This window comes from Salvia splendens, chromosome 5, assembly GCF_004379255.2.
Source record: "Salvia splendens isolate huo1 chromosome 5, SspV2, whole genome shotgun sequence".
Classification (NCBI taxonomy): domain Eukaryota; kingdom Viridiplantae; phylum Streptophyta; class Magnoliopsida; order Lamiales; family Lamiaceae; genus Salvia; species Salvia splendens.
Genome location: NC_056036.1, coordinates 3,676,186 through 3,702,835, shown reverse-complemented (window position 1 = coordinate 3,702,835; position 26,650 = coordinate 3,676,186). Strand labels below are relative to the sequence as shown.

Genomic DNA, 26,650 nt, shown 5'->3' with positions numbered 1-26,650 from the left:
TCCGGGGGGGTAGTGATGGAGTATGTACTAAACAAGCCCAACAGCAGTAAAGCCCATCAGCCTAAAGCCCAAGAAAGAGTATCAGTTCGGCACAACCAAAGAGTATCAGTCCGGCATGACTAAAGAGTTCAGTTCGGCACAACCAAAGAGTTCGGCCCCAGCCTACAGCTCGGTAAAAGCCAACCAATCAAACTCTGCTCTCAGGTCGGCATCAAGCTCTACTCTCAGATCGGCAAAAGCTGCTCGGCAATAATTCAGCAGTTCGGTCTCAGTATTCGACCGAACTAGGAGATAGTGGACTCATGCAGGATTTCCACCTCCACTACACCCACGATCTATTTAGTGGTGTCAAGCAGTCATTAACTCATGCAGGATAGTGGACCCATGCAAGATCGCCACGATCTCCACGACATCCACTACCTAGTAAATGGTGCTGCATGCCACGATCTTGGTCCTTTGTATAAATAGAACCTAGATCAGATAGATAGGGTTAGACTCTCTCGCTCTCTAGAGATCAAATATAAAATAGCAAGTCTGTATTGTAAGCTGTAGAAAACAGATCAAGCAATACAACTCTGCCCTCTTTTCTTCCCGTGGACGTAGATTTACCTCAGTAAATCGAACCACGTAAATTCATTGTGTCGTGATCTTTATTCTCTACCAGCATTCATCACCATCAAAAATTCGCGGATCCATCAGTAGGCAATGAGTCTAATACTAATGTGTTGCTATAAATGTCACGGTTTAACAAAATTAGATTTTAAATAAAGTCACACAAATTCTTTTTATAAGAATGAGTAAATCTCAATTTTTCACATTCCTCAACTAATAAAAATGGATTATCACATTTCTCGACTAAAAAGAAAAAAAAAAGTTCGCTTTACACGAGTTTATTCATAAGATAATTTATTCATGAGTTTAATTGTGTTATATAATACACTAATTAATAGTAATAAAATTATTTGATTACATAATTAGTAACAACCCTGTCTCAAACTTACACGTTTTATCTGCTTACCTTATAAGGGACAATATGAGAGTTTTTCAAAGACTTCTTTCCATGTGTGTTTACAACTTAATCTCAATTTCCACAATTCAATTGAATTTTTGAAAACACAAAGTATACAATAATAGCAGTGCTAATAGATGTTTCTCTCCTTTTTATCTTAATAATATAATATGTGTAATCCATAGGCACGCTTATTTGGTTGGTTTAGATCACAACCGGTCGAATAATTGACAATTTGGAACCGTCAATTATTGAAATGGAGCCGGAACTATTCAAGGTTCTATATATATGCATACACTAACCGATTGTTTAGTATAAGAATCGAATAACCGACTTTATCTGTGTATGAGTTGATTCTGAAAAAATGTGTTGTGGAGAGTCAAACTCAGCTCTACGGCTAGTGAGACAATACGCTATACCACTAGACAATTCTCATCCGTGTGATTATATTTATATATAAATATTCAAAATTAAAATTAAGTTATAAACATAAAAAATAAACTTAAAAATCAAAATTTGAATTTAATTTTGGTTTTCAGATAGGCAGATACTACCGAGTACCGATGAACCCAAAAATGCAAAACACGGACCAAACTTAAAATCGCTAAATCGATTATCGGTCCCGTGATACCAAGATCCGATTAACTGAATGATCAACTCCAAATCCATGATAACAACAGTAAAAAATCAACCCTTCAAATTAGGTTTTCAAATTCTTCTTTTTTAAATCCAGAAAGGAAAAAAATGGAAAAAAAAAAAGAAAATTACTCACACATAGATATACAACAAATACTATATCTATATGCGTGTATATATACACACACCAATGTATTGCAAAGATATTCAATAGATATCCACAAATGTTATCAATCAGAGCAGTCTGAATTTGCTATTCAATTCTTGTCTCTGTTCTCTCTCACTCGGATCTTTTCCAGAAACTAAACTGAAACTTTCACCGCTACTTTTGTATTCTTCTTTCTCTCTCGCCTTCCACATCCGGCATTTTGCTGTTGAAATACTTGTTCCCCCTAAATTGATTTTTATTTCCGGATAAAAAGAGAAGAAAGTATGGGGTTTTGGTTGCCAAGTCCCGGATGTTGACTTTGCGTCCACAAATTTGTGCAGTATCCCCTTTCCTAGCGGTGTCTTAGTTATTAATTCAGTCCCTGCTGTTCTCCTACTTCAAGTCACGAAGATTTGATTTTTTTTCGTGTATGTATATTTTGTGATGTATCGAATTTGAAGCAGCTCTTGTATTATCGATTAGCGTAATTTTTTTCCTGGGTGCCTTTTTGTATCGATACTTTGATAGGATCTGAAGGGTTCAGCAGGAATTTGGGATTTTTGTTTGTTGATTAGGGATTTATCGATTAGCGTAATTCTTGATACATTGAGCTGTGCGTCCTGAAATAAAAAAGAGATTCATTTTTTTGGATTGATTTTCTGGAGAATTTTGGATTGATTTTTGAAAACCAAGTATGGATAATGTCATCGGAGGGAAGTTTAAGCTGGGGAGAAAGATTGGCAGCGGATCTTTTGGAGAGCTTTACTTGGGTATTTTTTTTATGATATAATTACATGATAATTTTCTGGTGTTTTGGAGTAAATGAGTCAAAAGACTAAATGCATTGTTTTTCATTCATTCAGGAGTAAATATACAAACTGGAGAAGAAGTTGCTGTGAAGCTGGTGAGTTGGATTTCTGCCAGATTTTAAATTTCTTTTGGGCTGAGTTAGTTTTGAGGAAGAATCGATGAAGTTGTGTAGCCTGGCTTATCTTTTTAATCCTATTGATAGACTAGTCGATCTGCATTTTTGCGCCTTGTTTTCAATTGTGTAATGGTTTTAGAGTTCAGTTTTGAGCCAAAAATAGTACTCCATCTTACTATAAGTCATGGTGCACATCAAATTGCAACCTTTGCGTATTATTTAATATATGCAGTATTCTGATCTCGTGAAGGAACACATTTTTCTCATTTTCAGGAATCTGTTAAGACTAAGCATCCCCAGCTTCACTATGAATCAAAGTTGTACATGCTTCTTCAGGGGGGAAGTGAGTATTTGCATTTGCAAAGTCGAGTTTTTTTTTGGTCTCATGTAATGCGTAGATGTAACATGAATTAATGTTCATGTTTCTCTCCTGAAGCTGGGATTCCCCACCTTAAATGGTTTGGAGTTGAAGGAGAATACAATGCCATGGCTATTGACCTTCTTGGCCCAAGCTTGGAGGATTTGTTTAACTACTGCAACAGGAAGTTCTCATTGAAAACAGTTCTTATGCTAGCAGATCAATTAGTAAGTATGCTTTCATTTAAAAAATGAACTACATTGTTCATTTGTTTTCTTATTTTCTCTTTACTGACTGCCATTTGTCATATGTAGATAAATAGAGTTGAATACATGCACTCTAGAGGTTTTCTTCATCGCGATATAAAGCCTGACAACTTCTTAATGGGATTGGGACGCAAAGCCAACCAGGTAACTTTGCTTTTGCTCCCACGTCACATCGTTTATGTCAGAATAGTCTATACTTGCTTCCTTTTTGATGCTCATAGATATAAAATTTATGTAGCATTTGGTACCACTTGCCTGGTAAAAGCTGTTTATAAAATTTGTTGAATTGCTTCTCCTTACATCAGAATCTTAAATCGGCTTTGATAAAATATGCTGGGAAGGTGTGATTTATTGTTCGTTAGAAGTTCAAGTTGAATGCAAGCTTTTAGTTTCTGTCATATCATTATACATCCAATCTACCTATATGGACTCTTCAATTTATGTTGGATGTTTCCTCTGATTCCTGATAATTAGCCTTGGAAATTGGCATTTGGAGCTTTTGGATTGAATTTGTAATGTTGAAACCCTTATGTGAGCCATCATAACTTTGTGGGAAAGTTGGAATTGGTCACCAGTCCAGATTAAAGCACATTATGTGCAAAATAATCTACTTTCTGATAGGTGTTCTGTTTCCAAGCACATTATGAGTACAGGATGGTTGGCTTTCTCTAGTTAGTTGTTGTTCGGAATGATATATCGGTTCATGTAGCTATATAAATGCATTCAATGGATGATTGGAAACCTGAGTGCAATGGTCCTCAGCCAAAGTTGTTGGTTGAAAAACTTGAAATATTTTGTCCAGTAGCATTTCATGCCTGTACCTGAAGCAACTCAACTTTGTTTATCTTTGTGTCAGGTGTACATCATTGACTATGGACTTGCTAAGAAGTACCGAGATCTACAGACTCACAAGCATATACCTTACAGGTATTATCACTAGGTCAACAAAGTTTGCCAACTAACCTTTTTCATACTAGTCCTCTTTCATCCTCGCCACACCCCTGCCCCAAAACAATCATGAATACTATAAAGTAACTTTTACTTATATAATTGCTGATATTGAGTAACAAACTATGGGATTTTGATTTGATTGATTGGTATTTCTCTCCTGTGTGATTTATTTTACAATTTACCTCTAGATGACTCAGAGGTTCTGTTGCATACTATATGACCGAATAGTTATTTTGCACGAATATGTGAATCTTGAGTGTTGTCAAGTATACATACAGATGTATAGTATTTGTTTCACATGTTCAAACAATAAGTATTAAGTACTGATTCTTTTCACCTATAAAATTTCACTCATGTCTTTCTTATATACAGGGAAAACAAGAATCTCACTGGGACTGCTCGTTATGCTAGTGTTAACACTCATCTTGGAGTTGGTGAGTGACCATTGTGCTTGTTACAGTAGACTCAAGATAACTTTTGCTTTCTCATTCTTCTGTCTCAGAAGAATGGATAATTTTTGTCAGGCATCTTCTTTGTTTGGTTAAGTTATGTTTGTGATTTTTTTAATACAGAACAAAGCAGAAGGGATGATTTAGAATCTCTTGGCTATGTCCTTATGTACTTTCTAAGAGGAAGGTTGGGTTTAAAGCTTTTATCTTTATCTTTGTTCGTCAAACTTGTTAATGCTTAATTTGCTTCCCCTAACTGTTCTTTGTTTCAGCCTTCCTTGGCAGGGACTAAAAGCTGGCACAAAAAAGCAGAAATATGACAGGATCAGTGATAAAAAGATGATTACTCCAGTAGAAGTACTGTAACTTGCCCTTTATTAAATTTATTTATTTCATGTTACACTATGATGATCATGGCAACAAGCCAAGTGCAACATGTATATCTTGCATTGTTACAAGTGTAACATGGTGGAGGATATGAAATTATTTTTGCATCTTTACACAGGTGCTTTGTAAATCTTATCCATCAGAGTTCATTTCATATTTTCATTATTGTCGGTCATTGCGATTTGAAGACAAGCCTGATTATTCTTACTTGAAGAGACTCTTCCGAGACCTCTTTATTCGAGAAGGTACATTTGTATAAGGGTGTTCACGGCCATGTCTTTATAAATTTACTTTGCTGTTTTGATATTGTAAAATTAATTTTATATCATTATCGCCAGGTTATCAATTTGATTATGTATTTGATTGGACCATACTGAAGTATCCACAAGTCTGCTCTAGTTCTAAAACAAGGGTTTGTTTCACTTGATCTTTTTTTTAATACTACTATTACTTTAATTTAATGAGTTATATATCTTACCCTTTTCACTATTTTTTTATATTTTCTTTATCAGCAGCCAACAGGAAAAGTCCCTTTAAACCTAGGACAGCCTACAGAAAGAGTTGAGAAGACACCAGGTATTGAGAGATGTTTATGATTACAGATGCTAGAAAGAAAGCAAAACAAGAACGTATTTGAATTTTCTTTTTTGGGTTTGATAATTTGATACCCAAAGATGTGAAGTGATAGTCTTTATTTTCCCTGTGTAATCCTCCTCCCACCGACCTCCCTAAACAAGAATTTTTTTGGGTTAAACTTAGCTGCTGCGGGATAAAAAAAAAAGAACTTGGTACACATATTTGAATTCTCCTTGTGTTGTCAATGGCTAATGAAAGTTGAACCTGTGTGTCATGTAGTGAAGCACGAGATTCGGGACAGATTATCTGGTGCAATGGAGGCATTTGGCAGAAGGAATGGTTCTAGCACAGGCTTGCATGGAGAAAATTCTAGAAACAGATCTGATGATGTACCACCATCTAAAGACGTGGTGCGCTAAAATTGACCGAAGTCTTTTCTTAATCATGCTTTATTTGAGGAACTGACAGACTCTTGCTTGTTTATTTTCTAGAAAATTGATTCGGAAAGAGCTCGGCTTTCTCGGACCGGCAGCAGCTCAAAGAGAGCAGTCGTGTCAAGCAGCAGGCCCAGCTCCTCTGGAGAACCCAACGATAATCGTCATAGCCGGCTCGGCTCAGGCAGTGGTCGAATATCAACCACTCAAAGATTACAACCTGGATTTGAGTCCAAATCCTCTTCTTTCACTCGTGCTGCCGCGAGAGGCGTCCGAGATGAAACTCTCCGTAGCTTTGAGCTGCTGACTATTGGCAGTGGGAAGAAGAAGTAACAGTCTACCACATATAGCTCATTTCTGCTTTTTCTGAGGCCAAACTATGGCAACACTGCAGCTGCTCATCATCTTGTCTCTTATTACCCTTCACTTGCTACGCGTATATCATGGCAGTCTTGGTCAATATGGCGGATACACCAACATCACCGGTCACTGTCAGTTTCCGGTGGCAAAACCTAAATCTCTGTTTCTCGAGTTATCTTGACTTATTCTTGCTCGATACATCGCGCAAGTATAAATCCACGAAGATGAATGTATTGATTTGCTAAGTGGAACTACTACTACTACCTACTACTACTCCTAATGTTTGTGATTCTACTGTAATTCAAATAAATACTGTCTCCACAACTGCATCAAAAATGCTGCCATGTTAGTGCCTCAAGGTGCACGATGCTATATCCTTATGTGAAAAACTTTACATGTTTGTTTAAGCTCATTTTGCTTGAAATTATGGAAGTCACTCCCTGAATCTGGAAAACGGAGCACAGTAATTTGTTTTTATTTTTCGTTATTGATTCTTGAAAATTTTGTACATGTTTGAATGTTTGATCTCTTTCCGGAATATTTGTATTTTGGGCGTTTTAGTTCTCTCCAAATTGAAGAAATATGAAGTTCTACCAATAAAGTTTTGATAACTGGCACTTTTTCTAGTGCAAATTGTTAAAATTAAAAATAGCCGATTTATGTTATAGTAGTAGGAGTAATATTTACAAACCTCTCATTGTCCATGGCCATGAAATCCGATGTCCTATGAGTCTTCCTTTTTTTTAATGTATTTTACCAATTTTTATGTATTCTAATGCAAATTGTTGAAATTGCGTGATAGTAGCACTTAAAAAATGAAGGCATGGATTTGGATTTTTTGACTATGAAAATTGAAAACAAATATTAAACTTATAATATAATTATAGTAATAACTTATGAGATTGATCAGAAAATTAACTAAGATTTAGTGATTCATCCGACAATTTATCTTTTTTATACCGACCACCAATAATATAAATAATCTCTATAAAAGATGATTCGATTAATCCTATGTTGTGAATCCAAGACCAATAGTCTTACACATTCATATGATCTCTTTCATTTTAATCACAGACTTTATGACTTTGTCCAAAAATGTGAGAACTTATTTCCCAAAGCATTCTAAAATGAAAATCCGAATAGCCAAATTTTGCGCCTTTATCAGAACCCTAATATTAAACCCCTATGATTACTGCTTTCTAGTAAAATTCAATCCATTCCAAAGAGGTTTTTGGTGACGTGCGAGCTGCAATGGCGCATATTGCACCACAAGGTACATTCTCCAGCTCATCATGTATATTTTTTTCTATACATTTTGATGAATACAAGCAGATTCACTATGGAATGATATTAGCCTTCTCGTTGTTCGTTTGAATTCTTGAGCGTGCGAATTAGGGCTTGGTAATCTTGTTTTTTTATCTATCTTGATACCATGAACATTACTTTTGGCAATGAATTTCCTCGAAAGCACCATTTAAACAAAGTGATTATATTTGGAGGTTTTCTCCTATGTTTGAGCTAGAAATTCACGAGGATAATTGGAATCTCATTGGTATTGTATGCCCCCTCTTTTTGTCGATGATATGTTGTAAAGTTTCGTTATTTGGTAGCAAAGGGTTATTTCTAGTGAACTCGGGCAATATTTTATACTCCTACCACTTATGGTGGAGACTGTCATGTGCTCTATTTGAGCTCATTTTTTCTCAGTAAGCATTTAAGTTGAGTTTTGTTTCGCTGTTAGCAGCAGATTTTGAACCTTGTGCCAGCTCATATAGTCGTGTATAATAACGGTAGCAGCCATGAGAGTGGGTCGCTACCATAAGCTGATGCTGATTCAATAGTGAATGATATGCTAATCCGTTAAATGTTGACATGTAATTACATATGTAAACCTTCTTGATATAGAAACCACCTATATTAGTTGAATAATTGATCTTTCCAATCACATCTGCTCTGCTGGCTTTCTAAATCAGCTTGCAACATTTTCTATTGAAGTTACAGCAGCTCCTAGTACTCGTGGAAAGCCCTTTTAGCAGTTAAATAGTTCAACCTGAGATATGATTTTGTTGACCTTCATCTTTTTGTTTGATAATACCTACCTCTGGCTGGATCTCTCCTGAAAGGTTGTGTGCATTTCTCGAGTATCTATAGTCCTTCAGACTTTTCTTTTGCACTGCTAGTGTTGATTTTGTATGAAGCTGTGAGATTTTTTGATTTATTGTAGAAAGATATCTCTTGTACTCCAGGCCTGTCACTCTGATTGCTCTGTTGTTGGTGTAAAATACATTTTAATCTACTCCGACCTAGACTGAATTTAGTTGATGGGTAGTAATTGCGGCACTGGAAATATGACTGCTGTAAAAGAGCTGTTGACATATAACTCTTTATGTGGTATTGACCCTATATCTTATCCTCAGAAGTGGAGCGCATGCGTTGTTTGTTTTGACAAGAGAAGCCATGGTTTGTGTATCGTGAGAGGCCAGCAAATTGCGATCATAACCTATAAGTTGCTTTAGGTATGACCACAGACTCATAAATGTGAAGGCATATGTTATAAATTATAATTGTAACATATTGGTTTGTGTTATTATGAATTCGAACTCTTTATTGTCCACTTATCTTTAGTATTATTGTTGAATTTGTTGGATAATCGCCTAACCTAGAAGCTTAGAGGATTACCTTTATAGTTTTTTTAAAATTTGCAACCTCTGCAATTGAGACACCACTTTGTTTTTCAGCACTCCCAAGTTTATAATTTTTTCAGTCGATCAAGTCTGACATGTTGACAGTTTTTTTCTTACATAGACATAGTTTCCAGCAATAAAGTGACACTACTTTTCTAAAATATAATTGTTGGAAAAAATAACTACTTGTGAGAATAGATACAAATTTGAGACTAGTTTTAAGTTTTAAAATCAAAGACATCAATTTATGATTTTGTTGTTTTTCAACCCCCAAAATTTCAGCATAGATTTACATTTTTGGTTTCTTATATAATATAGATAACGTATGTCTTCCACAAGCCTCATTTATGGATATTCGAACATTCAAACTGTAAACTTGTGTTTTTTTTAAATTATTTGAAATACAAGGATCATATTGAATGTGCAACTATTCCCAGAAAATAATGTTTGTTTGTTTTTTTGCCATAATTCTTGTTGGAAATGGAAACTATGTCCAGTAAGGAAAAATCTGATTGATGTGTTAGAATTGAACAATTTGAAAAATTTTCGAATCTTCAAAAACAAACAACCGAAATGTGGTGTCCTAAATTTCTTTATTTTAAAATTAATGCCAAATTAGGAATTTTGTCAAAATATTACAATTTTTTAGCAATCAGCACTGTTGTTAATATCTACTCCAATATAACCCCCTCCCTCTTTTGAGTGTGCACAAGCAAGGAAGAAAATCACTATATAATGTACATTGAAGCAATGCACATGAGCACTCTGCGATAAACAACTGTGATGATATTCGAACTAGGACCTTTTGTTTGACATAACTTTATTACATGATGAATGACCATCATATAATAACCTGTAAGCTTTTGAATGAGCATCATGTAATATTTGAATATCTTGAAAAGCAAGAAATGTTCTTTTCTTTATTATGTTAATTGGCATTGCGATGTTGTGTTGCTTGAAGTTGTAGGTTTAAAGCACAATATAATTAAAGTTCATAATCTGTAGCTAGATATTCCATTTCCTTGTCTAGATTTTGTAATTATGAAATTCAACAAGTTAATGCTCCTTACTAGACATAACATACAAATTGAATATTTTCTTCTTCATATCCTAGTAGTTATGTGTTATATCTATTCTTAGAGAAATCATTTTTGTCTTTCTGTTGTTTAATTGCTCGTTTTCTAAGTTTAATGAGATAAAACTTGATATGTTTGACTAAGGCAGATGCCTTTTTATTCAAGAAGGCAACAATACTTATTATTTGAAGTATATACAATTCGTATTAGATGTGTAACCTACTGTTTGGTTGTGTGTACTAGTCTATGGAATTTCAATTTCCTAATATATCCTAATTTGCAAGAAAGTTTGAGGGTTATAATAATGTCAATGGGTAATTGGGTATTTTAATCGAATAATAGATTGCTATATTATGTAGTCGAGCATATGTCGGTAAGAGGCAATTGCGTAGGGCGGCTAACGGCGGTCGACCAAAAAACCGCCACAAGGTTATGGCGGTCGCCATGGCGGAATATGGTGGTCAGTAAATAAATAAATAAAATATTATTAATCTATTTATAAAAAACAAAATTAGAAAATGATGAAAACATATCATCTCAAAATCTTAGAACAACAATTAAAACATAAAGTCATAAACCATTGTATAATGTCTAATACTTGAAGTCTTAGCTCAGTAACTAAAATGTTAAATCATCATACATCAATACATATTATGTCCAAGTTCAAATCCTCCTCAACCTCAACATAAGCATCCTCTTCCTCGTTGTTATCTTCGACATCCAACGAAACAAATCATTCCCCCTCTTCACCTTCGGATACATCAATATTCCAAACATGTTATCGCTCAAAATTGTCATCTAAGCCCTCTCTAATGATGACATAGGAGATTCTTTTCTTTTCTTAGGCCTAGTACATGTCAAAGGCTCTCCAGCCCCCAAAATCTCACAGACAGCAATCCAATCAAGTGAATCTTCATTAAAAACCAAATAATTGCCAACACCATCAGCACGTCCAAATCTCCAACTAACCACTCGTTACACTCATCAATGTCATTAAGTGTACCTCTATGGTTGTACCTCTCATGCAATATTTTGGCTATATTTAACATAAACCAAATCATGCTTCTTCTTGTGCCCGAGCCTATTTCTCTTTTTTGAATGAATCTGGCACATAAATATAATTATAGGTTTCTTAATTATAATATTATATTAGAATTAAAAATATAAATATATATTGGGCGGCGCCATCAAAGCAGCCACAAATCGTCGTGGCGATGGTGTTTCTATAACATACTGCCACAGAAAAGTGCCATGGCAGATATTTAATGACGCTGGTAAGAAGTGTCACGTCATTTCTTTTTCAAGAGCTTTAATTTTCTAAATAAATTTGATACTATGCTATATCATCTGTATCATGCCACAACAGCTTTATAAACCATCACTATGTTGAGAAAATTTATAAGGTGGCAAGTTGGCAGCTAATTAAATGCAATGTGATAGAAGTGTTGCTTTATGCTAAAATAGCTAGTAGCTTATTAAAACGACCAAAATGAAAAAAAATGGGTTGCACCATTGTTGTGTCTTATGTTAATTGTTAAATAATCATAAAAACAAACAAGCAAACAAAAAACATAATGAAGAGTGGAGAGAAACGAACAAATTTGATTTTCAAAGTTCGAATACGAAACAAAATAAAAATGCTATATAGTATTGATTGGTGAGCTGAAACCAAACTCACTTGTTTAGAAATCAAAACTGACCACAACTTAGTTTCTTTTTTGCATTTTCTACCGAATTGAAAATCGAACCACACTATTGACCTAACTGGACAGACCAAAATCCTAAAACCTAAACCGACCCGACCAAAATCATTCAGTTGGTCCTGTTCTGTTACAGTTTAGGTGAACTAATTAGTAATTACCTAAGAACCACAATTTCCAATAGTAATTAGCTCAATTTAAATTTTGAAAAGATTCGTTGTTAGGCGAGTAACTAATTCGTTCAGCGCCTTCGTTCAACATTGGCTTTTGCAATAGTGACAGCAAATATGAGCATTTATTTCGTGTAATTACAGATATGCATTAGAAAGGCCTCCAGATTTTCTTCTATAAATCCGGTGTTCCTTAGAAAACCTATTGCAGCGCCTTCCTTCTTCCTACCAAATATCCCTTTTCTCTTTTTCCTTGTATTCCTTATCTATCTTCTATCTATTTTTTCTTCCTTCTACACACACAACATGTCTCTAAGTAAGCCAACAGCCAATTATCGATATTCAGAACAATTTGGAAATGGGAGCCACACTGGCCGGCGCAGAATTCCAATTGCATGTCGGGTGTGTGATAGGGTGTTCTTCGACAATGTTAGCCTTGTGCTACACTTTGAGTGCCATTTGACAGACACAGACTTAGAATCTTTGCAAAGTGAGCAGCGTTTATCTTCAGGCAGGTCACCGTGCTCTTATTCTTCTTTTGGTGAAGTGTTTCAGAGGATGGATGACTGCTCAAGGTCTCGTCCTTCAGCTATCCCAGTGTTGAATGTATCACAACCAATCACGTGTCCCCCTTACGCCGCAGCAGCAGTGACGCCGCCTTTGAGAGAGCAGAATGTAAGGCAGACTTGCTTTCCGGGCTATGAGAATCAAGAGATAATTGTCCTAAGTGATGATGACGACGAGGAGGAGGAGGAAAACAAGTGCTCCGTTGAGATAGACTTGACGTTGAAACTTTAAAAAACACATCCATATTGCTTATCTGGTCATGATATGTTGCCATTGTTTTTCCATTAGTAGATCTTGTTATTGTTGTAACTTTGTATCATGTTATGCCTTTAATGAATGAATGTGTTGGGAAAAAAACACAAAAAAAATCATGAAAAAACAATAAAGAACTTGAGAATCGGTTACCCAGATCGTATCTACAAGACTATGTCTAGAGTAGCCGCGAAGCTAGATTCACTTGAGAATTTCTGAAGTTGGGAAAAACTATAATGTCAGAATCCTAATCTGACTAGAATTCCTCCAAGCCTATTGGCTTTAATTCTAATTTTTATCGAACTCCACAACACAGCATAATGTTTTTGTTTCTCTTAAATTGATGTGCAATGAAACTGCATTAGGAAAAGGCAAGATATCTTATCAGTTATCACTGTTTTGGTAATAAGAATTATAGTAAATTTTATGTCATAATAGTACTTATGAAAGCCTTTTGATGATATTGTTTCTCTTTCTCTTCTATGTCAGTAAATCATAGACGGTTTTGGCTTCTTTGTCAAATTCATCATTTTGATAATATTTATCATAAAAAGTTACTAATAAACCCCAATTAAAATTTGAAACTAAAAACTGAAGCTTAAAAAAACTATAAACCTTAACTATTGAATAATCAAAGACTCTTAGAAATGGGAGATATTTCCAGCTTTAATTCTGTCTACCATCATCTCCTTCATCACTTCTGTATAATTTTTGCATTAAGTTACCCACATTCATCTTTTATGGAGTAACAGCTGAATGTATTTAAACCATTCATAGCAACATGTTTGCTGAAGTTGGGTGGCTCTCTGTTACAAGAAACTAGTATGAACATAAGTTTGTGGGACTGAATGGAATGATTTCATTTCATCAAATAATTTTGCTGATATATGAAATATACTCACAAGTCAACTTGTAATGTATTTGGTATTAGTCCATATTATTGTGTGATTCTCCTATTCTCTATGGCACATCAATGTGCATGAATTGAACTCCAATTTGCTCAGCTGGTCTCCTACATTTTCATAATGCATGTTTTTATTCATTTCCCCAACATAAGATGATTTATTTTGAATTTTCTACGATGATTGTAGGTTCTGGACCTAGTAATGTTGTCATGTAATCTTGAACACGAGCTGACTGGATGAGATTAACAGGTAAGTTAGTAGGTTTATGGCCCGGGTCTCTTATATTTTCACTCCTAAAAAGCAGGTGCTGTAAAAGTTTTTGCCCAATCATATGTGCACCTTGATTGTATCTAAGTGCAGAATTTTACATCTCATTTTTCTTCTTTTAGTTATTTTTGGGTTCTTTGTGGAAAGACGAGGAGGGAAAAAGGTTTTCTAAGGGCTCTTTTAGGATGAAGATATATTCTAAGAGGCAACTTTGTTAAAATTTTTAAAAAGGGTGGGTAGTAGGACATAGTTTTAGATAACTTGTATTAATATACACTTAAAAAAAGAATATTGTTTTCAGCATTTTTGGGCCAATTAGTATTTTACTAATAATTTTCAAGTATAACTGATTAAAGGTTGGTAAGAGCTAAACATTCCTAAAATTGGATCATAAAAAATGTAATTTGATGTAGAAATAGTAACATTTTGGATTTCAGAGGATCTCATCTGTATACTGTATTTTGGAACTACTGTGTTTATGTCTACAATTGCAGAATTTATCATCAGCAGGATAAAAGGAGTAGTTGGACTACATTCTATTTTTGGATGGTGTAATTGTTCGAGTTCTCATTTAATAAATACTATAGTGCTGTAAGTATTCATTCATTTTTACTTATCTGTTGAGGGTAATTGGAGTTTTGATTTGAGTTGATTAATCTTCTTATTTCCAAACTACGCTGTATTAATTACAATTAGGACTCAATTAGAGTGGATGGTAGGAGTATGCCTGGTCGTTTAATTTCGATTTTGTTTGCAAATTAAGGTGTGTGAAGTTGCAGTCCCACAACTTTAGAGTGGTAACTATCTACAGGTATTGAATGAATATTTTTGTTGAGGTGAAATTAATGTTCTTTAACTGGCAGAGGTAGAAGGCAATTGTGTTATTTATATGCCTGCCTAATGCAATAATGAAAAGGTGGAGCCTTGCTAACTGTGTTTGCTATACTGTGGTATTGGTAAATATGAGTAATTGTGAATTCCTAAATAAAATAAGGAATCTCAGACAATAGTTTTTTATTTGGGGACACTTGAAAAGGTGTGTGTAGATAAGTTACATGTTTTGTTTTTTATTTTTATAAAAATCCCTTTTTATTCATTGCGCAACAGATAAGTGCTCAGTGATCTTTTTCTACTTTACATTTTCGATACGTGACAACTCACTTGATTTTCTCAACGGATACTTTTGTTTTGGTGAGTTTAGTATGCTATGTTATTATTGTGAAAGTGTAAGATGTGTTATTCCCATTTCACAATGTTGTCACTTATTCTCAAATCTTTATATATTTTTCAATTATAGTCTTCGGTCGAATGGCAATAATTTTGGTAGTGGATGGAGACTAGTTTTGATGCAAAATTAGTAAAATATTAAAGATAAGGAAAAGAGAAAGTGGTTTGAATATTATGAGTGGATAATATTACCCATCTCTATAAATCATTATAGAGATAAAATTATGAAAACCGAAAGGTGATTAATTTTTGTGGACTAACTAAAAATGGAAAAGAGTGATTATTGATGGTGTACGGAAAATCATGATTTATTGATGACTTTAATTTGGAATGTAGGGCTGTCAATGACTCAATATGCCTTCTTTCTGGTAGAAATAACAAAAAAGGGGGCATGAAAAAAATGGTCAAAAAGTATTATGGCAAAATTAATCACGAAAATCATCACAGCCACTGTGATGAGAACGAAATGATTGCATAAGACCAAAAATTATATTTGTTTATACTCACATTCAAAAGAAAGCCTGCATATTAAATAAAACCAACCAAAGTTTAATTGATGACATATAAATTTATAAATGTGTAGTCACATTTAATGGGGATGGGTTCATGAATCCTATGCCACCACAGTGAGACTGGTCAAAATTGGAATTCAAATTCATATTTAATATAATTTGTTTTTAATTGAGATTCAGATTTTACCACATTAAATGCTCATGTATCTGTTAACAATTGGTGCATAGGATAATATTTGTATTCAAATATATTTTAGATGCTATAACTGGAGTATTTTGATAGATAACAGTACAAATATCAGAGTTTATTGAATTTGTTGTCAGGCACTACATAACATGTAGTACTAGTATATTTTTATATAACTGTAAATAATTTTATATTTTATCATCTCCTCACAAGTACTATACTATTTCAATCAGAAATTGACAGTAGTATATACAGAAATTACTATGCGATTTCCAAATAGGAAGAAAAAAAAAGTGCTCAGTTGAATTCTCCTCGAAACAAATACACTATGTTTTCATATTTATCATAATTCATAACACAAGTTTCAATCTTTTAACGAATCTATCCATATTAGATAGTGTAAGTATTAAAGAAAACTAATCAGAGTCCTTAAAATAAAAAAATAATTCAAACTGTTGTCACATTACATATACCCTAAGTTAGCGCACTCGCAACGCAAAGATTGGGCCGGGATGGGATCCGGGCAACGGACCATGGATTAGTCCACTGCAAAGCCCACAAAGAGAAATGGCCTCGGAATCTTGTCCAATTAGGCGGTAGCACTGCCACGTGATAGTGAGCATTGCCAAATTTGAATTCTTTTGTAACATAGTGCGAAACAAGCATTGATGTAGAGGTCTCCAAACCGAACCGAACCGGACGCACCGGCCCGAAATCGTCACCGGCAGTTTCGAACCGGAACAGTCGGCGGCGGTTCGAACCGGGATCGGAACCGCCGGTTCCGACGGGCCGGTTCAGGTTTGCGAATTTTGAAGAACCGGAACCGGCGGTTCCGACCCGGCGGTTCCGAACCGCCGGTCTCGCCGGAACCGGCAGTTCCCGACAACTCCCGACACCTTTTCAGGCCTACTTCCTAGCCTTTTCAGAAACCGCTCCCGCGGCCGCCGGTTTGGGCAGAAACCGTTGACGGAAACCGTCGGTTTCGACCGAAAAACTGGCGGTAAACCGGCGGTTCTGCCGTGGTTTTTAAAAATGTGAAATTGACGAAAAACCGCCGGACCTATACGGCTTCAGCAGCGGAGGAAGGACGGCAAATTCGACAAGTGAGTTAGACTTATATTTTGACTCACACTTTTCATTCAATGAGGAATAAGGAGGTCCCGTTCCCCAACAAATCGACGTCCTAGATTGGTGGGGATCACACGAGAAAGATTTTCCCATCCTTGCATCAATGGCCAAGGAGATCTTTTCGGTTCCGGCTTCCACTGTCGTCGTCGAGTTCGCCTTTAGTGTTGGAGGCAACGTCTTGGACGACAGAAGAAGTAGACTCACCGGGCAAAATATGGAAGCCACCATGTTACTTGATGATTGGTGCTCCGCCGAAATTAGAGACCAAGAACCGGATTGGAACAATCAAGTAGTACAACCCGACCAAGACTACTTCCCCGATGAAGAAGAGTAAGCGCGCCGCCAATTCCTACGATCAAGCCAAATATGTAAGCATGGTAAGAGAACTACGTGGACTTTGATTCCAAAATGCAATTGAGCATTGAGGATACGTAGGCATCTCAACTTAAATTTTAAATTTAAGTTGAGCTCAAGTCCTTTTCCTTTATTTTTCCCCCCTTTGTTTCGAATATGTAATTTGTAAATTGTAATCAAGACTTTAAGTCTTTGTAATTTATAATTTTTAAGTTGTAATTTGTAAATTTTAAGTTGTAATTTGTAGTTTTAAAGTTGTAATTTACAATTTTAAAGTTGTAATTTGTATCAATAAAATTGCATTTGTACATCGCTTTATTCTAATTTTATTTATATAAATATATTTACATTTTTTACTTGAATTACAAATTCACAATGTATAAAAAAAATAAAAAAAATTGAACCGCCGAACAGGACGAGCCGGCCCGGAACCGGACATGCAACGGCGGTTCACGGTTCAGGAACCGGAACCGCCGAACCTTGGCCGAGCCGGTTCAGGTTCACTTATTTTTTGAACCGGAACCGGCGGTTCCGAACCGTGAACCGCCGATTCCTGAACCGTGGTGACGTCTACATTGATGCAAAGCAAAAAAAAACTTCGAGGTAATCCATTACGAGTCTAGGTATTTGAAAGTCTTAAATGAGCGCTATTACACTAAAAATTACAAGATCAACATATAGTTCTATAAACAAAATTTATTTTGTCATTTCTTTAGAGCATCCGCAGCGGTGCTTGTTGGGAAGGACGGCGTTCGTGCCGCTGGCGCGGCAACGCGCTGCTCGATGCATCGAGCTCGTCCGTGCCGCTGAGCAGGCGACGTGGCACGTTTCTATTCGCCAACGGATTATCCGTTGGAATTATTTTTTTAAAAAAATTGAAAATAATATAAAAAATAATACCAAAAATTTTTAAAAATATATTTTCATATTCCCAAAAATTATAGCCGTTTTTTTGGAATTTTTTTATTTTTTATAATTTTTAAAAACCCCAAAATCATCTATAAATACACACATTCATCATCCATTTTTCACATTAAATTATCTCTCATTCATCATTTTTCATACAACTCATCTACATCTTCCTCTATCACTCAAACTCTCTCTAAAAATGGATTTCACCGATATCATGGCTGAAGCGGAGCGCGAAAAACAAGAATACTTTTAGTAAATATAATTATGTAATTTTTTAATTATGTAATTTTAATTCATCCTTTTAATTATGTAATTTTTTATTTTTTAGTAATTTGTAATGGTATCGGATATTTTTAATGCATTTTAATATTATGGAAATGTTTTTAGTAATTGAAGTATTTAAATTAAATAATGGAATGATGGGACCCTTGAGCATGTCCTTGCGGAAGAGCATAGATGTTGGTGTTGTGCTCTTGGGGAATAACACTGAGTAAAAAAGTAATAAAAGTGGGTCCGGGCCTATATCCATACTCTTTGGCAAGAGCACGGATGTGAATGCTATTAGTATGATAGCGTAAGAATGCATCCAAAGGTGTATTTATATAGTAGGAGTACTTAGTTATCAACATTGTGCCTAATTTCTGACATCCTAATGTTACTAGGATGTCAAATCATATTTGACCTGACCAAATTTGTAAAATGTGGTCAAATTACTAAAACCAATAAATTGTTTTTTTTTTGGCATTTTTAAGTTCGTGTTTTAATAAAATGATTTGTACCAAAATTTATTCAAATTTGGTGTGTTATTGCCAATGACCCTAATTATAAATTACTCCATATAGTATGGACACACAATTATGTGCGAGACATCATAATTTTTAGCAGACAGTTGCCATTAAATAATACTCCTAATAAACCAGACACAATGAATATAGCCTATAAACTTCAATACATTGAATAAAAAACTAAAATTCAACTGATAAATGGTTGTTGCAAATGTGTGCAGACCAATTACCATCGTGACTTATCTATCAAAAAAGAAATAATAAATTTAGATTCTAAAAAAAAAAAAAATAGATTGCCCCCTGAATTCATTCAAATAAGATATATATCAATTTATAAAATTCCTAAATTACTCCTAGCTGCATTATTGCTTAGGGAGTACTTAGGGAGGAAAAAGTGTGGTGCGAGTGTGATTGAGATTATTAAATTTCACTCTTTAATTATAAAAGTAATGTAAGAATTAGTATTAAACTGGTATTTAGCTTTCAAAAGGCAGAAGTGGGCATCATATGCTGTTTTCACAGATTCTTAATTGATCATTATAACCTGGCCCCAATTCGACACCCTTTTTAATTTAAGTCCAATTTATTGCTCTCAAATTTAGTTACGAACACGTGAACCTTTATTATTATTTTGATAAGTAATCATATATACATGCTAAATGCTTCTAACAAAATATAATTGCATATTTGTACAAAATATAATGCTCTATAATTATGATTGACTATTGTCATGACATATGGGAGTTAAATTATTCGTACACGTAAATTAATTACTTGGTCTATTGCCATAATAGAAATGCGAAGCTAGTTTTAATTATTCGGCCCATGATTAAATGAGAAACAGATTATGGTACAAACTATTGTTTAGTTGGATGGATTCGGCCCAAAACTGAAATAATGCCAAAACCGATGCATAAGAGTGTCCACAATGGTGGCATTTGAAAGACCACCAAAGTTGGCCCGGCCACCATTTGTGGCTCTCTTGTGGCCCTCTGCAATGGTAAATTAACAAAAATAACAAAAACAAAGAGGGGCACGGAATGTGGCTCTCTAAATAAAAAAATAATTTGATTGCCTTTTTAAATGATATTTTTAATTTAAGTTCAATAAATTTTATTAGACTACAATTTATTATATTTATAATTTTAATTAAAATAAGTTGAATTGAAATAGATTGGAAAGATGGAAAGAGTGGTGTTTGAATTGGGGATTGGAAGTGTAAAATGGAGTGGAAAAAAAATGGAAATGGAAGTAATATTTATAAAATAATTTTCGAAAAAAAAAAATAATTATATCGCGGCCCAGCCGCAAAACGTGGCCCGTTGCAGTGGAGGGCCGCGGCTTTATCTCGGCTCTCGGCCCTCAGCCGCGTCTCTCGGCTCTCTGCAGTAGGGGGCCACGGCTCCCCCACTGTGGACACTCTAATAAACTACCAAACGATGAATTTACTATAGTTGTACAGTATAGTCGTATACATATGATTATGTTATACAATCATTATATTATGAACAATGACCGTTATTGCTCTCATAGTAATATACAGTGTAGTTGTAGAAAATGAATAATATTAATGGGCCGATAAAAAGCACTAAAGTTTATGTGCAAAAATTAATTAGTGGTCCATACTAATTGTGTGATAAAATAAAATTTAACCCATATAAGATAGTAGAACCCAAGCAAGGACCCCTCTACCCAACCCACGCGTACATTAACATTAGTATAAAACTTAGGATTATTATAGAATAAATTTCATATGTCACATATAATTATATTTATATAGTCTAGCAAATATAAATGACACGATTGGATAAGAACATTCCTCGAAGCATCTTTTAGTTTCTGCGCAAATTAGCACCACCAACTCCCAAAGTACCAACTTGAATCCACTAATTGAAGTGCCATTTCGTACTTTCGCACCCTAATTTTGTCAATTTTTCTGTACCAGTATTTCAAAACATGTACTCCCTCCCCTCCGTCCGCAAATATGACTCCCGTTTTTTAATTTTAATCTGTCTGCCAATAGGAGTCCCGGTTCACTTTTACCATAAATAGTAATAGGGTCCTACCTTCCACTAACTCATTACACTCACATTTCATTTAAAACTAATATATACAAGTGGGTTTTACACCCACTTTTCTTAACATTTCTTAAAACTCGTGCCGCTCATAAATGAGACTCCCAATGGCAGATGGAGGGTGTACTCCATGAGCCAACAACAAGGAAGAGATGAATAATTTTTTTTATTTCATTATTTCTGTAATAATGGAGTGCTCATTTCAGTTGGAAGAAGCTCGGCTAGAAAGGAGTTCGGTAAGCTCGGCTTACCGAGCTGGAACTAGCCTGGAACTAGCCGAGAAGAAGAAGAAGAAGGCAGAAGTCGGTAAGCTCAGCGGTAAGGAAGCTCGGTATGGAAGCTCGGCGTTGAGCTGGAATGAGCCGAGAAGGAAGAGTTCGGTTGTAAGCCGAGAAGGAAGAGTTCGGTTGTAAGCCGAGAATGAGTTCGGTATTGAGCCGAGGAAGGAGCTCGGTCTTGAACCGAGAAGGTAGAAGCAACCTAGCCGAACTAGCCGTTGGAGCAGCAGTTAGTTAGCTGAGATGTAGCGGTTATTCTTCTTGCTTTCTTGATTCTTCTTGTAGTTAGTTAGTAGCAGTTGCTACGTGATTATAGAGCTTTAAATAGCTCACCATGTATGTAGTTTAGAATAGAGTTTTATCAATAAAGAGTTTTCCAGTTTTCTCTCCAAGATTATCATCTTCAATACTCAAAGTGTGAGTGTGTGTGTTTCCTGCATTGTGTGATCTCATACAACAGTGAGTGTGTGTGTGATCTTATTAAGGGTGTGAAAGCCTTGTGTGCGTAAATCCCAACAAGTGGCGCCGTCTGTGGGAAAGGGATATTGAAGCTGATTTGCAGAGGATCAAACGGTTTCAGAGATGGCAGCAAGGCTTGATGCAGAGAAGTTCACAGGCAAGAATGATTATGGCCTGTGGAAGATGAAGATGAAGGCGGTTTTAATTCAACAAGGCTTGGCGGCAGTTCTTGCAAAACCAGATGAGAAAGGAAAGGCTCCAGTGCTTGATGAAAAGGCTCAGGCAAAGATGGAGGAGATGCAGCTCAAGGCACATTCTGCAGTGATTCTGTGCCTTGGAGATAAGGTCTTGAGGGAAGTTCAAGAAGCCAAGACTGCGGTGGAGATCTTGGACAAGTTAGATGAAGTTTACTTGGCCAAATCCTTGGCAAACCGGCTGTATCTCAAGAAGAGGCTGTATGCCTATAGTTTTTCTGGAGATAGGTCCATCATTGAGCAGCTAGAGGAGTTCAACAAGATCATTGATGACCTGGGATCTGTTGATGTCAAGATCTCAGATGAGGATAAGGCCATTCTCACATTGAATGCCTTGCCTAGCTCGTATGACCAGCTAAGTGATGCAATTATCTATGGAAGAGATAAACCTATCACCTATGCAGAAGTCTATTCAGCCTTGATGGCCAAAGAACTCCAGAAGACAGCCAACAGAGGCTCTGCAAGCTCCAATGTTCAAGCTGCAGAGGCCTTGAATGTGAAGAAGTTCAAGAAGCAGAACTTCAAGAAGAAGTTTGAGGGCCCTAAACCCTCAAGTTCAGATGCTCAGAAGGAAACCAGAGCTTGCTATTGGTGCAAGAAACCTGGACATTTGAAGAAAGATTGTCATGCATGGAAGAGAAAGATGGCCTCAGAGGGACACAATCAATCTGATTGTGTGGAGAGTGCTGATCCCCCTGCTCAACTCATGAATATCAGTGACAGTGGGGTCAGTCATAGGTGGATAATGGACTCGGGGTGCAGCTTCCATATGTGCCCCAATAGAAGCTGGTTTCATGATCTTCAAGAAGCATCGGGTACGGTTGTTCTTGGTAATAACCACATTTGTCAGATCAAAGGAATAGGGAAGGTAAAGCTAAGCCTACAAGATGGCTCTATAAAGATCCTAACTGGGGTGAGGTATATTCCAGAAGTAAAGAGGAACCCCATCTCATTGGGAATGCTGGAACAGAAAGGGTTCACCATATTGATGAGTCAAGGAAAATTGTTTGTGAAATCTGGAGATGCAGTGATGATGGAGGCTGACAGAGAGCATATTCTCTATTATCTGAAGGCTAAGGCTGTTGATGGAGAAAGCAATGCAGTGTCAGATGATTCCATAATGCTATGGCACAAGAGATTGGGCCACCCAGCCGAAGGAAGCTTGAAAGAACTCATCAGGAAGGGTCTGATCTCTGGAGATTTCAACAAGATGGACCCCTGTGAGCAATGTATACTTGGAAAGGCTAAGAAGGCACCCTATCCTACAGGTATTCACTCTTCTACAGCCACTTTAGACTACATACATAGTGATCTTTGGGGGCCTTCACCGGTGTGTTCAATTGGTGGAGGAAAGTACTATCTAGCTATCATTGATGACTATACAAGAAAGTTGTGGATATATATTCTTAAAGAAAAATCTGAAACACTCACAAAGTTCAAGATATGGTGTAAGGAGGTTGAGCTAGAGAAGGGTAGAAGTGTTAAATGCTTAAGGACAGACAATGGCCTAGAGTTCTTGTCTGCTGAGTTTGATCTGTTCTGTAAAGAGAAGGGTATGAAGAGGCACCGGACTGTTCCTGGTAATCCTCAGCAAAATGGTGTTGTGGAAAGGATGAATAGGACAATCCTAGAGAGGGTGAGGTGCTTACTTCTTGGGTCTGGTTTGAGCAGCAGATTCTGGGGTGAGGCTGTGTATACAGCAGCCTATCTCATCAATAAATGCCCATCTACTGCCCTGAAATCTGAAACTCCTGATTACATGTGGTATGGAGCTCATAGTGACTACTCAAAATACAAGGTGTTTGGGTGTGCAGCCTATGCTCATGCTAGGCAAAGTAAGCTTGAAGCTAGGGCTCTGAAATGTATCTTGCTGGGGTATCAGAGAGGTGTTAAGGGGTATAGGCTCTGGTGCATTGAGCCCGGTAAGCAGAAGGTCTTGGTGAGTAGGGATGTGGTGTTCTTGGAGGATCAGATGCCATTCCTGAAAGATAAGCCGGACTCCAATGAAGATGAGGGTGATTTCTTCAAGGTGGAGCCTGTGGGGGTTGGCCTAGGAGCAGGTGGAGTTATTGACTCAGGGAGTGAGTCTGATTCAGATAAAGAAGAGGCTCCAACTCAGGGCAACCAGGCTGGTGAGTCTATATCAGACTCTATCAGAGACTATCAGCTTGCAAGGGACAGAGTTAGAAGAGAAACAAGGCCACCAACAAAGTTCTCTGATGTTGTGTATTATGCTCTGTGTGCTGCTGAAGGTATTGATGGTGCAGATCCACTCACATATAAAGAAGCTATGCAGAGTAAAGATAGAGAAAGATGGATTGAAGCCATGAATGAGGAAATAGAGTCTTTACTCAAGAACAAAACATGGATTTTGGTGGACAAATCCAAGCTGAATACAGATGGAAAGGAGATGAAGCTGATCAGTTGCAAGTGGTTGTTTAAAAAGAAGGTAGAAACCACTGATAAAGACAGAATCAGGTTCAAGGCAAGGCTGGTGGCTAGAGGCTTTACACAGCAGGAGGGAATCGATTTCAATGAAGTGTTTGCACCTGTTGTGAAGCACACTTCGATTAGGATTCTATTGGCTGTGGTGAATCAGCTTGACTGGGAGCTACAACAGCTTGATGTGAAGACAGCCTTCCTCAATGGAGATCTAGAGGAAACTATCTTCATGGAACAGCCAGAGGGCTATGTGAAGATTGGAGAAGAAGGCAAGGTGTGCCTGTTACAGAAAAGTCTTTATGGACTTAAGCAAAGTCCTAGACAGTGGAATAAGAAGTTTGATGCACAGATGAAGAAGATTGGCTTCTCCAAGTCAGAATATGATGATTGCATCTACATCAAGAAGGCAGGCAAGACTCCCATTGCCTACCTATTACTCTATGTGGATGATATGCTACTTGCAGGGCCTTCTATGACAGAAATTCAGAAAGTTAAACAAGATCTGAAGTCAAGCTTTGAAATGAAGGATCTAGGAGAGTCAAGGAAGATCCTAGGCATACATATTCAGAGAGATAGAGGCTGCAAGAAGCTGTGGATGCTGCAAACTGATTATATTGAGAAAGTGTTGCAGAGATTCAAAATGGAAAATGCAAAAGCTGCATCAACTCCTCTGTCCCAGAGTTTTAAGCTATCAAAGGAACAAGCCCCTAAAACTAAGCAAGAGGCTGATGAGATGGAGGCTATCCCTTATGCTAGTGTGGTTGGAAGTGTTATGTACACTATGATTTGTACAAGACCAGATTTGGCTCATGCTATCTCAGTGACTAGCAGATACATGGCAGACCCAGGAAAGGAGCATTGGAATGCCCTTAAGTGGATATTGAGGTACATGAAGTCAACTAAGGACTGGGGGATTGTGTTCAATGGCTGGGAAGGTGAATTTGAGGAGGTTGTGCAGGGCTATTGTAATGCAGACTATGCTGCAAACCTGGACAACAGAAAGTCCCAAACAGGTTATCTTTTCACCATGTTTGGAACTGTAGTCAGCTGGAAGTCAGGGTTGCAAAGTGTTGTTGCTCTCTCAACAACAGAATCAGAGTATATAGCTCTCACTGCAGCTGTACAGGAGAGTTTTTGGATTCAGGGAGTGATTTCTGACTTTGGTTTTGACCAAAAGACAATGGTGATTCATTGTGACAGCAGCTCAGCTATGTGCTTGGCTAAACATCCGGGTTTTCATGAAAGGAGCAAGCACATAGACATAAAGTTGCATTTCATTAGAGATGAGATTGAAAAGGGGAGAGTGAAGGTGATTAAGATTAACACCTTGCACAATCCGGCTGACATGCTAACAAAGTCTCTAGGTAGAGACAAGTTTGATCATTGCAAGAAATGGATCAATGTTTGTGCAAGAACTGAGATGAGCCCTCAGGTGGAGAACTGTAATAATGGAGTGCTCATTTCAGTTGGAAGAAGCTCGGCTAGAAAGGAGTTCGGTAAGCTCGGCTTACCGAGCTGGAACTAGCCTGGAACTAGCCGAGAAGAAGAAGAAGAAGGCAGAAGTCGGTAAGCTCAGCGGTAAGGAAGCTCGGTATGGAAGCTCGGTATGGAAGCTCGGCGTTGAGCTGGAATGAGCCGAGAAGGAAGAGTTCGGTTGTAAGCCGAGAAGGAAGAGTTCGGTTGTAAGCCGAGAATGAGTTCGGTATTGAGCCGAGGAAGGAGCTCGGTCTTGAACCGAGAAGGTAGAAGCAACCTAGCCGAACTAGCCGTTGGAGCAGCAGTTAGTTAGCTGAGATGTAGCGGTTATTCTTCTTGCTTTCTTGATTCTTCTTGTAGTTAGTTAGTAGCAGTTGCTACGTGATTATAGAGCTTTAAATAGCTCACCATGTATGTAGTTTAGAATAGAGTTTTATCAAT

At 36.7% G+C, this 26,650-nt stretch overlaps 1 protein-coding gene and 1 long non-coding RNA gene across 4 annotated transcripts; both read left to right on the top strand.

The window, feature by feature from the left end:
- Positions 1-1,840: 1,840 nt before the first annotated feature.
- On the top strand, positions 1,841-6,953 carry LOC121804455 (casein kinase 1-like protein 10). 2 transcript variants are annotated; one of them, XM_042204007.1, is made up of 14 exons: positions 1,841-2,563; positions 2,657-2,697; positions 2,992-3,061; positions 3,155-3,303; positions 3,391-3,486; positions 4,199-4,269; positions 4,666-4,727; positions 4,866-4,929; positions 5,015-5,099; positions 5,248-5,374; positions 5,468-5,541; positions 5,645-5,705; positions 5,985-6,115; positions 6,197-6,953. In XM_042204007.1, exons 1-14 carry the CDS (start codon positions 2,488-2,490, stop codon positions 6,470-6,472), a joined length of 1,383 nt encoding a protein of 460 aa, XP_042059941.1. In that variant the 5' UTR covers positions 1,841-2,487; the 3' UTR covers positions 6,473-6,953. The 2 variants fall into 2 exon arrangements, with proteins under 2 accessions (XP_042059941.1, XP_042059940.1); XM_042204006.1 differs by having other exon boundaries at positions 1,842-2,563; positions 5,642-5,705.
- A 574-nt stretch (positions 6,954-7,527) lies between these two features.
- On the top strand, positions 7,528-15,216 carry LOC121803229. 2 transcript variants are annotated; one of them, XR_006050939.1, is made up of 4 exons: positions 7,528-7,772; positions 8,917-9,015; positions 14,040-14,711; positions 14,884-15,216. It is a non-coding gene; the product is annotated as an uncharacterized LOC121803229 (long non-coding RNA). The 2 variants fall into 2 exon arrangements; XR_006050938.1 differs by having other exon boundaries at positions 14,040-14,962.
- Positions 15,217-26,650: the final 11,434 nt, after the last annotated feature.